This window comes from Mirounga leonina, unplaced genomic scaffold (genome assembly GCF_011800145.1).
Source record: "Mirounga leonina isolate KUSES-001 unplaced genomic scaffold, KU_Mleo_1.0 Mir_101595, whole genome shotgun sequence".
Taxonomy (NCBI): domain Eukaryota; kingdom Metazoa; phylum Chordata; class Mammalia; order Carnivora; family Phocidae; genus Mirounga; species Mirounga leonina.
The window spans coordinates 5,206,344-5,223,977 of NW_023270158.1; the positions used below are offsets into that span (position 1 = coordinate 5,206,344).

Sequence of the window (17,634 nt, forward strand, 5' to 3'; positions counted from 1 at the left end):
TACAGAATGGGAGAAGATATTTGCAAATGACACTACAGATAAAGGGCTGGTATCTAAAATCTATAAAGAACTTCTCAAACTCAACACCCAAAAAACAAATAATCAAGTCAAAAAGTGGGCAGAAGAGATGAACAGACACTTCTCTGAAGAAGACATACAAATGGCTAACAGACACATGAAAAAATGTTCATCATCATTAGCCATCAGGGAAATCCAAATCAAAACCACACTGAGATACCACCTTACACCAGTTAGAATGGCCAAAATGGACAGGGAAAGAAACAACAAATGTTGGAGAGGTTGTGGAGAAAGGGGAACCCTCTTACACTGTTGGTAGGAATGCAAGTTGGTACAGCCACTTTGGAAAACAGTGTGAAGGTTCCTCAAAAATTTAAAAATAGAGCTACCCTGTGACCCAGCAATTGCACTACTGGGTATTTACCCCAAAGACACAGCTGTAGTGAAAAGAAGGGCCATATGCACCCCAATGTTCATAGCAGCAATGTCCACAATAGCCAAACTGTGGAAAGAGCCAAGATGCCCTTCAACAGATGAATGGATAAAGATGTGGTCCATATATACAATGGAATATTAGCCATCAGAAAAGATGAATACCCAACTTTTACATCAACATGGATGAGACTGGAGGAGATTATGCTAAGCAAAATAAGTCAAGCAGAGAAAGTCAATTATCATATGGTTTCACTTATTTGTGGAACATAAGGAATAACATGGAGGACATTAGGAGGAGGAAGGGAAAAATTGGGGGGGGGGAACTGGAGGGAGAGATGAACCATGAGAGACTATGGGCCTGAGAAACAACCAGGGTTCTAGAGGGGAGGGGGGAGGGGGGATTGGTTAGCCCGGTGATGGGTATTAAGGAGGGCAAGTACTGCATGGAGCACTGGGTGTTATACGAAAACAATGGATCGTGGATCACTACATCAAAAACTAATGATGTATTGTATGGTGACTAACATAATGTAATAAAATTAAAAACTACAAAAAAAAAAAAAAAGCCACTGGTCTCGGACTCTGTGAGGTTAGGGAGTGGAGGAATCCAGTTCCTAACTTAGCGATGGAGATTTCCAGAACTACTGCCATGTACAGGTTCACCACCATGAACAGATTGTCTTATAGCACCACTAAGTTAAAGAATAAGTGCTTTTTAAAAAGCTCTCATCATAAAGGTTTGATTATACAGCCTCGAATGCCGTAATTTTTCTCCTCTGCCAGTCACTGATTTTATTTTTCAAGTTTTTATTTCAATTCCAGGTAGTTAACGTACAGTGTTAGTTTCAGGTGTATGACCTAGTGAGATTCAACACTTCCACAGTCAAATGCCATAACTTTTAATGCTTGCCTAATACACCACACGGTGAACACTGACTGTATACTTAACCATTCTCCTGTTATTTAACCTTGTTCCGAGAAGTTTCTTACTGTACACAGAGACGAACACCTTTGTGTCTTTACACTGTGGTCTTTTCCCAAGAGGAGCTCCCCAAGAATGAAATGACTAGAGTCAGATTAAGGTTCCCCCATTTCATCATCATCTCAGCAGAGCTGGGTAGTGGGTTGTTTTTTCCACATTTGCTAAGTTAGGGGAAGACGAAATACCGTATTAACATTGAAATAGGAAGTATCTCGTCCGTTCAAGCGTAGCAAGACGGTGGAGAACTGCGACAGCCAAGGACTAAATCCCAGCTCCACTCCACACCAGATGAATGACCTGGACCACGTACTTATCTATCCAAATCTCAGTGGTCTCATCTTTAAAATGGGGACAATAATACGGTCAACTTCCTTAGGTGACAGAGGCCTAACTGTGGCCATGGTGCATAGTGGGCATGAAGTATTAGCTGTGTTCAATAGTTCTAGACTGGACCAGGAATTCTGAACCTGCAGTCTAGTAATCCTCGGGAGCCTGGGAACTTGAATGAGGAAAAAAAAAAAAAATCACATCTTTATCACCATTTACCTTTAACTGAAATGTAATGTTGCCTTCCGTTAGGACTGTAGGTAATAACACATCTTAGTTTTAGCAGGACCTGGGACTTTGTCACTAATAGAAATCATAGAATTTTTCATAACACATTACACTTCCTGCGGAGAGATCTCAAAATAACTTTTATACCCATTATTACTCCAAAATTATGACAGTTTTCAGACCTGCTGTTTGATCTAATTATTTGAGACATTAATAAAGCAGCACAGAGATTACAACTTTATTTTTATTTTTTTAAAGAATTTATTTGACAGAGAGAGAGAGAGAGAGAACAAGCTGGGGGCAGAGGCAGAAGGAGAAGCAGACTCCCTGCCAAGCAGGGAGCCTGATGTGGGGCTGGAGCCCTATGTGGGGCTCGATTCCTGGACCCTGGGATCATGACCAGAGCTGAACTGAGCCACCCAGGCATCTCCATAGATTACAACTTTAAAAAATATTTTAATAACTATGTTTCAGTATAATCGGTCTCCTTTGTAATCCTTTGTATATTTAAGCATTTTAAGATACATTCTGAGAAGGGATCCATAGGCTCCTACAGATTGACAAAGGGGTCCAAAATCTAAGAGCCCCTGCATTGGACTCCCAGCAGATGTTTCACTTAGAACACCCCACCCGCGGCCCCACAACAGGAGTTTCTCCAGTGGGCTTCACATATGAAGACTTCCACGAATAACAGCCAGATTCCCATCCACGAAAAGCAGCCTGGATTCTCCAGAACAGCCCAGGAGAACAGAGCATGCGGGGTTCTTAACCTTACTGTCCACGGGTTTCAATAACCAAGGACACCCAGGACTTTCCCCTCAGCTGGCTCCTCTGCAGGTACTCTATACAAGGAGGCCAGGACAGAAACACATGTGAAGGGGCCTCATTAGCCTGCTCTTATTCTTATTTATGGCTAGCAGCAGGTGGCCAAGGTGGTCAATAACAGCACAGTTCTTAAAATTAATTCTTTGGAGCAAATACAACGTGTAAAAACTTATCCCAACAGACTTCATAATGAGACTTTCAGCTCGACCTCCTAGAGAATTTTTTTTTTTTAATCACGACACAAACATTTAATCAGTCAACAAAATGACCTAATCAGAAGTGGGGGCGGCGATCTAAGGCAGATGGAAAGTGGTCAAATACTACCCAAGATAAAACGACTTCTGAACACTTACAGAAGAAGGCATAACTTGAACGCTGACAGAACGTCATACTTTAGAGCTCATTATCTTGTAACTTAAAAGCCTGGGAGTCCTTAGTGAAAATGGAAACCAGAAAAGCATTCCCAAGAAAATTTACAGAGCAAATGAACATGGGACAATATTTTAAAAATTATTTAACATGACCACGCGTGAAAAAGTCAATTCATTAAGAAAGAAAATCCAAGTCAGGTGCTGCTCCATAAAAAGGATTACAAGGTTTTAAGCCCTAATAGATACAATTCTTTGTCTAGTCAATTACAGAATTTTTTAAATCACCACACACGCACATCAGGGAAATGCAGGGTTTTGTTTTAAGATCATCGCAAATAGCATTCTATATTGCTGCTTCTCTGTATTTATTTGGGCAGGAAAGGAACAAACATACAGAAGCTGAATAACTATTTCAACCAGATTGTCAGGCTACTGTGCCACTTAAAAGGTAATTGAAGATATCCCTGCTGGAAACATGCCAAGCAGCACCAACTCAGCTATTGCAATAGCTCCTCTGCTTTGGTCAAACAACTGAACGGCTATCATAAAGTCCTAGAATTATTTCAGATCTGGCATGAATCTCAGTAATCACCTGATTTGTCATCTCATTTTATACAGGAAGAAACCGAGACCCAGAAAGCTTAACCAAATGGCCCACAGAGGACCACAGAGCCAGAAAAACCTCAGGTCCTTTCCCTTCCTCCGCAGGATTCTGGTCAATAACTGCCATTCCGTCTTAATTCTCAAAGATCCTTCAATAAAGCAAAATATTTCTGTGACACACAAAACAAAATACCCAACACAGACAGGTGAATGGTGAATTTTATGCTATGTGCATTGTCTCTCACTTTAAAGAAAACAAATGGAGATCATCAGACACCAAAGACTCAGTTGGCAGGCAGAATTAGATATTTCTGTTTTGGTTCTGATACTGGCCCTGTGAAATGTGACATAGCTCCTGTGATATTCAAGAGGATCAGGCCCAAGTTTTGTGGTTTGCACCTCCAGAACACTCCAGTTAGAGAGAGAACACAAGACCACACGCATGTAGGGAGAAAAAAAGATATCAATCAAGACTAGAGAAAAGAGAATCTAAGATGAGGTAGAAATGCTAAAAAATAGCTACACAGATGAAATAAATATTCAAAGGACAGATTTTTACAGAAGTCACATTCTATGTGTAAATTAAAATTCTGGGGCGCCTGGGTGGCTCAGTTGGTTAAGCGACTGCCTTCAGCTCAGGTCATGATCCCAGGGTCCTGGGATCGAGTCCCGCATCGGGCTCCCTGCTCTGCGGGGAGCCTGCTTCTCCCTCTCCCACTCCCCCTGCTTGTGTTCCCTCTCTCACTGTGTCTCTCTCTGTCAAATAAATAAATAAAATCTTTAAAAAAATTAAAATTCTGCCTCTCCGTCTGCTAGGAGACGTAACCTTCTTGTTTGAAATTCGTTCTTCACTAATAAAAGTGGTCTGAATTCTGATCTGAACTCCGAAAACCCAAAGGATATCTAAAGGGGAAAAGAAATTTAATTGTCTTTTTACCAAAGTGTCCCTAAGCAATCTACATCTTCTTTGACAGTTGTGGATCCCAAGCCATAGCTAACTGAAGAAGGGAGGCAAGCAGGAAAGATCCACAGAAATTCTGTTACCCTAAAACTTGAATCCTCAATGTGCTCGTGAGCCAGGTAAAAAGCCTTCCAATATTGTACAAAATGCACCTAATATTGCCCATGTCTGTTTCTCAAAGAATTTCCAATTTACTGGGATTACAGAGATAACTATTTCAATGGGAACAATGAGTTTCTCTTAAATCTCATTGGTTTTCCAGGAAAAAAAAAAAAATAACCACCTAGTCCAGAGGTCAAGAACCAGATTAGTTTTTTAATAAGGTGGCTTTTTAATAACATGATCCTAGCTTGGAAATTTACCTTTGCTTTTTAAAAACCAACTGTGAACTCCGGCTTCAGGACATGACAAATGAAAATAAGGTCGAGAGTACTTTTAACAATTCCTTCTAGAAGTACTGGGTGGAATGGCTCATCTTCTCCTAGCAATTTTCCTGGGGGACGGGGAAGTGTATGAACCCATGTTTCCTTTCTGGGGAGGCTATGTATAGCTTCCAGGTATTTACCCACCAATTCAAGGGAAAAAATGATTTCAGTGCCTCTCAGCCATAGAGATACAGTCCTCAATCTTGGGGTATACAGGATTTATAAATTTCTCAAATAAAATGATTATAATGTGGTGGACGCTCGGGTGCACACAGACAACCCCCCCCCCCAAGGTAGGAGGTGCTGCCCCTGCTGCCAGCCCGTGCCCTCCAGAACTGCCTCAGGGGCGCACGGTGCCTCACCCAAAGTCACACACCTCCCAGTGAGGGCTGGACGCAGGAGTGTAAAGGCCTGGACATCTCATCCCAACTCAGAACAAGCCAGAAAGCCCGTCTGAGTGCCAGAGCGCCCGCCCATGGGGTCAGCCAAGTCCATCACTGAACCTGCATCCCAGCTTCATTTCTCTTTGCCTGGCCCTGCTTCCTTCCCTCCTCTTCCTCAGCCTTGATGCTGAGGGCAGGCCTGAATACCTCTCCTGCACACTGAACTCAAGTCTCAGAGCCCACTTCCAGGGGGGGAACCAACCTGCCAAATATACTGTAACTTTGAAAGTATGGCTATTTTTTGTAAGGGAAAATTAAAACAGTTAAAGAATACCTATGGACTATGTACACTAAGAAGAAACTACCAGGAAGTTCCAAGGTTTAATAGATAAAGTCGTCTCTCCTGTTCCCATAAAGGCTCAACCTTGATCTTTCATCATATAAACAGGTTTTCTGAAGTGATAAAATGCAGAAAATGGCTATCTTTGATATTTGTAAAGCAGAAGGAAATAGCATAAGGATGAAAATAGATGAAAAGAAGACAGAAAAGTAGTAATTGTTATGGAACTTGGATCAAAAGCTGCATCACATGGGGAGGGAATGGAGGAAATAAGGGAAGGGGATGGGGGAAATAGGGGCCAGGGATGAATACGGTGATGAGCACTGAGTAATACCTAGAACTGCTGAATCACTATACTCTACACCTAAAACAACACTATGTTAACTACACTGGAATTAAAATTTAAAACTTAATAAAAAACCTCAATTATGAAGTACAGTGTGTTAGGTGTAAAACATTTTTATGAAAGATATTTTTAAAAAAAAATCTATCCTGGGGTGCCTGGCTGGCTCAGTCAGTAGAGCAGAGGACTTGTGATCTTAGGGTTGTGAGTTCAAGCCCCATGTTGGGTGTAGGGCTTACTTTAAATAAATAAATTTAAAAAAATCTATCCTGAAAAGGAAATCAAGAAAGTGATTTTATTTACAAGAGCATCCAAATGAATAAAATATCCAGGAATAAATTTAACCAAGAAGGTGAAAACCTTGTACACTGAAAACTATAAAACAATGCTGAAATAAATTAAAGAAGACCTAAAGAAACAGAAAGACATGCTGTGTTCTTGGGTTGGAAGACAACCTTGGTACAAAGCCAATACCACTTAAGGGATATACAGATACAATGCAAGCTCTATCAAAATTCCAATGGCCTGTTTTGTAGCAATGCAAAAGCCAATTCTCAAATTTGTACAGAATTCCAAGTGGCCCCAGCTGGCCAAAACGATGTTGAAAAAGAACAAAGTTAGGGGAACCAGATTTCCTAATTTCAAAACTTATTATAAAACTACAGTAATCAAAACAGCATGACCCTGGAGTAAGAGTAAACATACAGATCAATGGAAGAGAATTTAAAGCCCAGAAGCAAGCCCTTACATTTACGATCAGTCGATTTTGACAAGGGGTACCAAGACAATTCACCAAGGAATGAAGTCTTTTTACGAAATGGTGCTGGGACGACTGGATGTCCACATGCAAAAGAAAGAAGCTGGACCCCTAGCTCACACCAGACACAAAAACTAACTCAAAATTCATCAGAGAGAGAACCGTAAGAGCCAAAACTCTAAAACTTTGTTTTAATTTTCTATAAATTTTTATTTTTTAAATTCCAGTATGATTAACATACAATGTTCTATTAGTTTCAAGTGTCCAATATAGTGAACTTTCAAAAAGAAAACACAGGTGTTAATTCTTTGTGGCCCTGGGTTAGGCTAAGAGTTCCTAGATCCAACATCAAAAGCACGATCCATAAAAGAAGTAATTGATAAAGTCTCTGATAAGGGCTTTGCTTCCAGAATATATAAGGAACTCTTACAACTCCATAAGACAAAAAAACCCAATTAAAAATGAGCCAAAGATTCTAATAAACCGTTCATCAAAGAAGACTATGAATGGCTAATAAGCACAAGGGAAGATGCTCAACATCATTCGTCACTAGGGAAACACAAAACTACAATGAGACTGCACCTCATGCTCACTTGAGTGGAGGTGAAAAGAAGGACAATACCAAGTACTGGTGAGGATGTGAAGAAACTAGACCTTTGTTGCTGGTGGAAATGTAAAAATGCCATAGCCACTCTTGGTATCATCTTGGTAGTTTCTTTGAAAGTTAAACATTTATTTACCCGATGATCCAGCAAGTCCACTCCTAGGTATTCTACCCAAGAGGAATGAAGCCATATTTCCACACAAAGATCTGTACCTGAATGTTTATAACATTATTCATAATAAAAAAAAGTGGAAACAATCCAAGTGCCCATCAACTTCTTTATGGCTCACTAGTATTCTATCATCCGGGTATTTCACATTTCATCTGATAAACTTGTTGTGTAGTTATTCAGAGAAACAGAATGTGGAATACCCATTCGATATAACTACTCGGCAATACAAAAGAACTAGCGATACATGCTACATCATGGATGAACCTCAAAAACATCGGACTAAGTGAAAGAAATTACACACAAAAGACCACATTATATGAAAAATTGTGGAGAGATACATCTATAAGACGAAGCAGACTGGTGGTTGCTTGGGGCTGAGGGTGGCAACAGGGACTATCTGTCAGTAGGTGTTTTTGTGATGAAAACGCTCTCATACTGGCCTGTGGCAAGGGGAGCACAACTCTTATTAAAAATCACTGAATCCTGTGCACACAGGTGAACTTCATGGTACGTAAAGTAGGCCTAAATAAAGCATTAAAAAAAAAAAAAAAACTTGGAACATGAGAACAAGAGCATCTTCTGAAAAAGAACTGGGTACAAAAAATGATACTATGTTTCCAAAGAGCAGAAGAGACCAGAATGGCCTGAAGCCTAGAAGCTGGCTTCCCACCCTTCATATCGCTGCAAAACAAATGCTTCTAGAAACAGAAGCATGCTTATCTGTGATGGTTAATTCTGTGTGTCACCTTGACTGGCCATGGGGTATCCAGATTAAACATTAGTTCTGGGTGTGCTTTAAGGGTGTTTCTGGGTTAGATCTGAATTTGAGTCAGTGGACTCAGTCAAGTAGATTGCCCTTCCCACTGTGGGTGGGCATCACCCAACCCACTGAGGCCTGAACAGAACAAAAGGCAGAAAAAAGAGGAATTTACCCCTTTTGCCCCCTTGCTGCTTGAGCTGGGACAGTCATCTGCTCTGATTTGGGGACTGGGATTTACCCTCTTGGCTCCCTTAATTCTCAGGCCTCGAGACTTAGGTCTTAATTACACCACCAGCTTTCCTGGGTCTCCAACTTGCAGATGGCAAATAGTGGGACTTCTCAGCCCCCATAATCACCAGAGGTGATTCCCCATAGTAAGTATCTCCTTTTCCCTCTCCATTATCTCCTACTGGTTCTGTTTGTCTGGAGAGCCCTAATACACCAGCCCTTTACCAAATGAAGCCAAGTTCAACACACCAATAGGGACAATTCTAGAAATATAAAAGGATTCCCTGAAGGCAGAGATCTCAAAGCACCTTGGTTTCCACCTCTTCATAAATCACTTCAAGCATTCAGTGACATGTTCAGTGCGGGGAATTTCATCCATACAACACCTGATTCCCAGGACTTCGTAAATCACCACCTAGAACTATGCTGTACCTTTTTTTTTTTTTTTTAAAGCTGTCCAATTATTACATACCCACAGTTTCATCAGATTCTTTCCCAAAACCTCTGGAGTTAGACAGTCCAGCCTGCTGCTTCGAAGCAGCATTAGCCCAATCCATATTCAGGGGACAAGTGAGCCAATTCTCAGTAAAAGTCACCTGATTTACTGTGACATTCTCTTTCAATGTTTAATCACCATTAGCTGTGAGATGACCATTCTGCTGATCCCAGCCTTTTCTGAGTTTGCCCTGCTTCCCTGCCACCCGGAGTAGTAGTGTCTCCCTACTTTCCAGAAATAGAAATCATTTGAAAATGACCATGAACAATACCTCTCAAGGTTTGTCTCCCTTCAACCTTTCCTCTTAGGTTTTTTCCCCACCCTTCCGGCCACCTCTGGTCCTTTATTTTGTTCTCTTAAATGCTCTAAATTGTCACACCCCATCAAGTGTGACAACTAGCACTGAGCACAGAATTCTAAAGTAATGGCAAATATGACAGTAAGATTATTTGCCAAATCCTCTAGAATAAGTTCACTACATACACACACACAACACCTAGGGAGAATGGTGCCATGATATAATTACAATTACCAGGAATGTGAAGGAATTCTGGGTGTTTAGAGGAGAGAGAATGTACCGGAAGGGAAGGTATTTAGTGGAATGGTAACAGAGTGACACTAAGGCTCTTGGAGAACAAGAGTATTTCTAGGCTCCAAAACACCCAAAAGTCAGGATGGAGAAAGAGTTTTCTTCCTTGCACCTCACCTTAATATAATTCCTATTTGGAGGAATAACCATTTCTGAGACATTCCTTGCATTAAATCCAAGTTACACCTTTTTACTTGTGCAAAATATGGAACCACAGACTCTGAGAGCTGGAAGTTATCTACGAACCAAGTGACAAGAGTTCAACCTTCTCATTTTACTGATGAGGACACAGAGGATGACTGCCCAACGTTACTTAGAGACAAGGTCAGGACTAAAATCTGCGCCTGCCGGCCTCAGGCCCAGGCTCCTTTTACTGGATCCCCACTATCTCCATCAAGGAGGTAATTTAAGAAATCAAGATCTAGAAAGAACAAGACAGACCCCCATAAGAGGACAGTATGAGGACATAAATAGGACAAAATGAAGCCACAGGTCTTCCTAGTTCTTTTCCTAAGAAGGACTCAACCCCATCCTGATGCCTTAATTTTACAGGTCAGCCTATTAAATCCAAGCTCCAGCGGTAATTACATAAACGACACCACTTGTTTCGTTTCTAGAACTTCATCCTCTGGCTTGGAGGAGGAGAGGCAAGGCTTCCAGATCAGGAAAGAAGCTTTGCCTGGGTTCCAGATAAGACTGGGTGGCTCAGTTGTTAAGCGTCTGTCTTCGGCTCGGGTCATCATCCCGGAGGCCTGGGGTCGAGCCCCACGTTGGGCTCCCTGCTCAGCAGGAAGCCTGCTTCTCCCTCTCCCACTCCTCCTGCTTGTGTTCCCTCTCTTGCTGTATCTCTCTGTCAAGTAAATAAATAAAATCTTTAAAAAAAAAAAAAAAAAAGACTGCGGGGTGGGGCCTTCTGTGGAGGGTGTGAAGTCATGCAAAGCTCCCATCCCCCTGGAGAGGGAATCCCTGGGAGAGCTCTACCTCCTGGGCATTTTTGTCCTCCCTTTGAGAATTCCAACCGCTAGAGAAAAAGAAGCAGAAGGCCCTTCCTTTTTAGAAGGGCCAGTGGAAGCAGGCTGAGGGCCAAAGGAAAGGGGTGAAGGAAATGTCCTTTGTCATCTAGGTCACGACTGGTCAAACCACAGTGCTGCAGGTCTAGGAAGATCGGCGCTTTAAGGGGCATTCAAAGGTACAGGGTAAACCTGGCACAATTTCCAAGGACATCAACTTATTTGAAGAAAGTGGGGATTTCATTACATGATTCCAACCAACATGGCGTTATCACCACATCATTGCAGGCACTTAGAAGCCAAACTGGGGGACTTCAGCACATATATGAGAGAGCAGGAAGAATTCTGTCCTAGTTCATTACAGCTTGTGGCGGGCAACTCTTGGCTAGGCCCCCATATTACCTGGGGTAAAAGTTATTGTTTCTCTGTTGTTAGGGAAGCTTTGGTGGCAAATGTGGGAGGTAATGGCTCCAGCAAAAAGGATCTTGGTGGTTGGTGGGACCAACCCAGATCAGAAGGAGACAGCTAGATGGTTCCAGGCTCAAAGTCCCAGTGCACAATGAAGAACAAGTCCATCTGCCTGACCTTATCTTCCACCCTGCACCCTGGATGGGAGTGGGGCCTAAGATAGTCGGCAGCCTGAAGGACAGGGGTTCTAGCCATCCCCCTGAGAAACACACGAACAGGCACAATCAGAAATCACTTTGCTATCTGTGGGATTTTCAGGCAAGCTCTTATGCATTTACCAGGTTAAAAATCTGAAAACGGGCGCCTGGGTGGCTCAGTCGGTTAAGCGACTACCTTCGGCTCAGGTCGTGATCCTGGAGTCCCGGGATCGAGTCCCGCATCGGGCTCCCTGCTCGGCGGGGAGTCTGCTTCTCCCTCTGACCCTCCTCCCTCTCGTGCTGTCTCTCATTCTCTCTCGCAAATAAATAAATAAAATCTTAAAAAAAAATAAAAAAATAAAAATCTGAAAACATCGTACTTACTGTGTTTTTCTGAGTTACCATATCCTGAAAAGAAAAAGAGAAGATGAATATAGCTTTTAAAGATAGCCATTTATTTCCGTAAGCAGTGCAAGCACTTTGCCCCCCATTATCCAGCACCCACGTCAGAGCACGAGTTACTCATTTCAAACCTTCTCCTTCCCCTGTGTGAAAAGCTTCAAAAAGGGGGAGCCTCAGAGAATTGTAAAATTCATTTCTAGGGCAAACGTATCGTAATTGGCTGGATTTTGGAACGATGGAGGGGCATATATGGTTATAAGGATTTCCCGTGGCGGTGGCAATGCTTTCGTCCAGACGTTCTGAGCTTCAAGTTTGGGGCCCTGAATGCCCTGCAGCTCGCCTGCCCAGGGAGGAAGGTCAGGGACGGGGCGGAACTGCCCGGAAGTACCGCGATATCGCGATATCCTCGGGGCTGCAAGCACTTCTCGGCTCCATCCGGGCGACCCTGCCCCGGAAGGCTTCCTAAGCAGCGGGCGCTGCTGGGAGCATTCCTGACACCTCACCGGACCAGCCTAGGAACATCAAACCCAATGACGACGATTTTAGTCAGCTAACTTCGCATAATGGTTATGCAGCCCTTGACTGTATCATTTATGCGCCGGAAGCCAACACTTGCTGACGAGAGGAAACATAATTCAACAGCTGCCCGGTAAAATGGGTTTTATACACTCTGAGATTTCGGCATTCCAAGTGCAGCCTCCTTCTTCCGGTGTCAGATATAACAGACCACCCATTTCCATTTTAGGAACTATTTTTTCATATTCTAAGAAAGTAAAACTGTCAAAGTCATGGGACTTTCTAGAGGAGTCCACTAAGGCATTGTTGAGGGGGAAAAAAAAACATACTGCATTGGAAAAAAAAATACTTTCTAATTTCATGTTTCTCATCAAAATAAGGCTTAATAATCTACCCTTTGACATTTTCTAATTCTAAATATTTGCAAGCACAACTACCTTAAGTGAAAATCAGTGAAAGAAAAAAAAAAATCAGTAAAAGAAAAAAAAAATCAGTATCTAAATATCTAAAGTAATACTTTAGATACTAAATATCTGAAGTAATAGATGATGTCTATCTAGAACTTTCTGCCCACTTTGGTGACTGTTCTGTGTTGTCATCTTATCATTTGAGTTGAGAAACTTTTTTTTTAATGTGTAGGTTTGGATCAAATTGCCCACTAGAAGATTCAGAGTCGTGTGTTTGCTTCAGTGGAAGTTAACAGTTTTTGCCTTCATTTCCCTAATGAGCCTGGAAACACTGAAGTGGCCTACAAACGCCTCTCTGCAGTAGGCTCACACAGCGGTCAGGAAGTCATCTGTGTGAGCGAGAACTTCAGATGGGTTTATAGCCTTTTGGGAAATTATTCGACAGCATAAAATACAATAATAGACCCGTTTCTTCTTTCAATGTCCTCTGAATGACTTCTTAAAACCCAGTACTGTGCCCTAATTACACAGTACACATCTACGTCAAGTGTATGTGATACAGAATGGAGAGAGGTTCCACATCTGAAGCAGGCTGGTCTTCTACCAGGAAATAACCCCCAATTATTACAGAACCCAGAAAAATCTGGTTAATATTAAATCTCAACAAACACAAAAATATTCCCCTTTACCATCACAAAACTGTGCATTTATATACTAGTGACATTTAACACTAAGGGAGCTGGACATTTAGAACTGCTGCCCATGAAAGCTAATTTGAAGTCACTAGTTCTCACCCGTGGCTGTACTTTTGAGAGGTTAAAAAAAAAAAAAAGTCCCTCAGAGACTGTGATGTAACTGGTCTGGGGTATGACCTGGGTATTGGGGTATTTACAAGCTGTCCAAGTAATTCTAAAGTGCAGTCAAGGTTGAGTAACACTGCTGTAAACAAACTGAGCTTTACTCCTGAAATCATCTAAAGCAGACCGGGACTTTCTGACCAATATTAAGACATTCGACAATGTTAATATTCCCTGAGTTTTATAGTAGCTCACCTCAGACATTCATATTTTACAAATATGAGCATTTTTTATGTTTTTACTTTAATTCCAGTTAACCTGCAGTGTTGTATTAGTTTCAGGTGGACACTATATGATTCGGCCCTTCCACCCGGGTCTTCCTACGCCACTGCCATCTCCCCCTCTCTGTTCCAAATATGAGCATTTTGGGGAAGTACTATTATCCAAAAAACATCTGTATCAAACTTGCAAGAATAAATTTTTTAAAATATCATCATTACTGAGTCGTGCATGAACAGATGAGTTTTCAGTTTTGCTCTGCTTTGAATGGTGGGGGGGGGGACAACAGATTAAATACGGATGATGTCTATCTAAAACTTTCTGCCCACTTTGGTGACTGTTCTGTGTCGTCATCTTATCATTTGAGTTGAGAAACTATTTTTTTTTAATGTGTAGGTTTGGATCAAATTGCCCATTAAAAGATTCAGAGTCGTGTGTTTGCTTCAATGGAAGTTAACAGTTTTTGCCTTCATTTCCCTAATGAGCCTGGAAACACTGAAGTGGCCTACAAATGCCTCTCTGCAGTATGTAGGCTCACACAGTGGTCAGGAAGTCATCTGTGTGAGCGAGAAGCTGTAGTAGGAAGGAAGGAGTTGCACAAGCAAATCTTTTTTTTTTCTCCAACCTCCTGCGCTCCATGTACATTTCCTCTGAATGTGTAATACCGTTTCCCCAAAGCCAAGTATTCACAAGAAGATGAACGATACCCTTTACCTTCAATGAAAGAGCAGTGTCCGCGTCGGTGTCATGGTACAGGATCACATTATTGGCCATGTCAAAGCTTTCTCGGACCCCCAGATGGTAAAAGAGTGAAGGCTGTCTGGAGACATCACTCATGTCCACCACGGCAACATCTGAGATGAACAAGGACAGGACAGGACACGGTGTGGGAGAGAAAGAGAGGTGATCGGTCTACTGAATCTACTTCCTGCTGATCACCAATGGGGAACTACTGCAATTTGTGTTTCTACCAACAGTCTCTTAGGTAAAGCAGAAAGTGATGAGTCCTTGGCTTAAAATGACCCCAGGAACAGTGGAAGAAAAGCAACAAGAAAAACCTCTTCCTTCCTCAAAGTGCTGGGAACGTAGCCTCACTTAAATTTGCTGATTAATTTAGTTTCACTGTTATCTTTATTAGGAAGTATGTCATCTCCAAAGAATATACTTAGCTTATATACAAATTATAAAGTATAATGAAATGTAAAACAATGCTCCTGCCATGCAGCCCAAGACATAGAACATTATCTGTATTCTCAGAGTCTCATGTGCCTCTTCCCAGTCACATCTCTTCCCTCCTGCTCAGAGAACACCTGTCTTGATCTCCGTATTTATCGGTTCCCTGCATGTTTATGTGTATATATAAAAATATATATGCACGCACATGTATATATATGCACATGTATATTAGGCACATGCATGAACAAGAATATAGATTAGATATGCATATATTATATATGCTTGTTATATATACACATATATACTTATATATGCATGTGTATAAACAGTATATTGTTTAGTTCTGTATGTTTTTGAACCTTATATACATAGTGCCACACCACATGTATTCTTGGACTTGCTGTTGGTTGGTGTGATACCACCAGTTTGCACGTCTAGGTCTAATTCAGCACCACATTCCATTATATGAGGACTGGACAGAAATTTCTTTATCCATCCTGTCTAAATGCATGTTTTTTTTTTTCTTTTTCCTATTTCAAACTGCTATGATGAACATTCCTTCTGGCTCACATGTCCACCATCAGCTTGAGAATGTAGATCAAATGCCCCTGGAGGTATGTCCCACAGAGACTTATTCCAAACAGGGGAACAACATATCACATCAACAAGGAGAGTGTTTAAATGTGCCTAGTAATATTGGATACCAGTTCAAAACTCGTCATTTTTGAAAGTATAAAAGCTCCAAGTTTGACTGGACCTTCCCTACCACATGCAGAGATTCTGGAAAGAACATCCAAGACTTACTCTTGCACTGCTGTGACTCATAGGAAGTCACCGAATATCCCAAAGACACAGAACAGAGGTGAGGTGAATGGGCGCAAGAAGAAACAAGGAGGTGGGCAGTAGCCCCATCAGCACCAGGAATCGCTGGCTCTGTGCAGGAGGTGTTGGGAATCCTGAGGCCAAGCATCAACAAGCCCTGGGCGGGCCTTTTGTTTTCAAATTTATGGATTTCCTGCTATATGCCAGGCATTGTGTGGAGTTTGACAGATAGAAGGGAGAACAAGGCCTAATCCCTTTCCTCAAAAAAAAAAAAAAAAAAAGTGTATAATACAATGAGAGTGATAGGAAGAAAATGGTGGTTAGAATCAGTCAGGAAGGCAGAAATGAGGGGGAACCATGACAGAGAACCCGCAGGAGGGTACTCAACCCACACTGGGGTGGAGGTCAATCAGGGAAGGCCCACAGGAAGTGATGTTGTCTGGGATCTGAAGGTCCAGAAGAGTCAGGCAAATTGGTGTGAGGGTGAGGTGATGGAAAGGGAAAGAAAGAGAAGACAACAAGTGCAAAGGGCCAAAGGTAAGATGGGGTATGTTAGGGCAACTGCAAATAATTTCAGAAGATGAACCTGGAAGGGTTAATAGGTGCCAGATGGTGAAGGGGTCTGAAGGCCATGTTAAGAGGGCTGCCTCTATCTTAAGGCGATGGGAAACCTATGGTAGGGTGGTTTTTTAGATTTTACTTTTTATCATGGAAAAATACAAATACATATAAAAGTAGAAGAGTATAATGAAACCCCCATAGCCCCTTCACTTCCCTCAACAACTCTCAACTCAAAGCCCGCCTTGTTCCATCTCTGCTGGCAAATCCAAGACATCATTTCATTTCATTTCCAAATATTTCAGTACATACTGCTAAAAGCGGAGAAGGCAAAGGAAAAAAAAAATCACTATAGTGGACGCCTGGGTGGCTCAGTTGGTTAAGTGTCCAACTCTTGGTTTCGGCTCAGGTCGTAATCTCAGGGTCGTGGGATCAAGCCCACATTAGGCTCTGTGCTCAGCAGAGAATCCGCTTGGGATTCTCTCTCCCTCCCCCTCTGCCTCTGCCTCTGCCCCCGCCCCCCGCCCACGCCACCCTGCATGTTCTCTAATATAAATAAATGAAATCTTAAAAAAATATAACTGTATGTAGTCTCAATGTCTCACTTAAAAGTTCTAAAAAAAGTAATAATCATGAGGGGTTTTAAACAGGAGCCTATCATACCCAAATTCACCCTTTTGAGGTTGTTGCTCAAGAAAGGACGAATGAATATGCTGAAGAAACCCCTTACAACCCAGTGTGGTTATCTCCAATAGGTAACTGCTCCCCACAGACATTTGCTTAGAGTCAAAAATCACACTGCAGCTGAACGAATCAGACATTCTGCTTATGGGATCGTTCCCTGGACTCTACCTACTCACATCAAAAAGCATGGGTTTCCTACCGATGCTATTAAGAAGTGGCAACACACGCTAACACCAAGGCCATGGCGACTGCTACAATTAGTTACTTGAGGAAAGCAAGCAATCTGAAGACAAAGCAGAGTGATGGGAAGAGGCAGAGGACAGGGATGGAGGACAGAAGCCCCCAACTTATGTCGGCCATTTTTGTCGGAAACCTTCAACTTAGGGGAGTAGCTTGTCGCTGAGGAGATGACGATTTAATCCGGTGACACGAGTTCCTTCTTTCCTCTGCCTTCTCAGAGGTCTGTGTCGGGTCCTGTACTCTAGCCTCCCCACCTGCACTAAAGAGCCCCTCCGTGGCTCCACCAAGGGT

General features: G+C 42.1%; 1 protein-coding gene across 1 annotated transcript in view; it reads right to left on the minus strand.

Moving 5' to 3' along the window:
• The window catches only part of MAP3K15 (mitogen-activated protein kinase kinase kinase 15), a 121,197-nt gene that overhangs the window by 86,211 nt on the left and 17,352 nt on the right, over positions 1-17,634 (minus strand). Inside the window, exons 2-3 of the mRNA XM_035000495.1 lie at positions 14,578-14,717; positions 11,847-11,870 (exon numbers count right to left, since the gene is read on the minus strand). Coding sequence (XP_034856386.1) covers positions 11,847-11,870; positions 14,578-14,717 — 164 coding nt within the window. The remainder of the gene's footprint in view (positions 1-11,846; positions 11,871-14,577; positions 14,718-17,634) is intronic.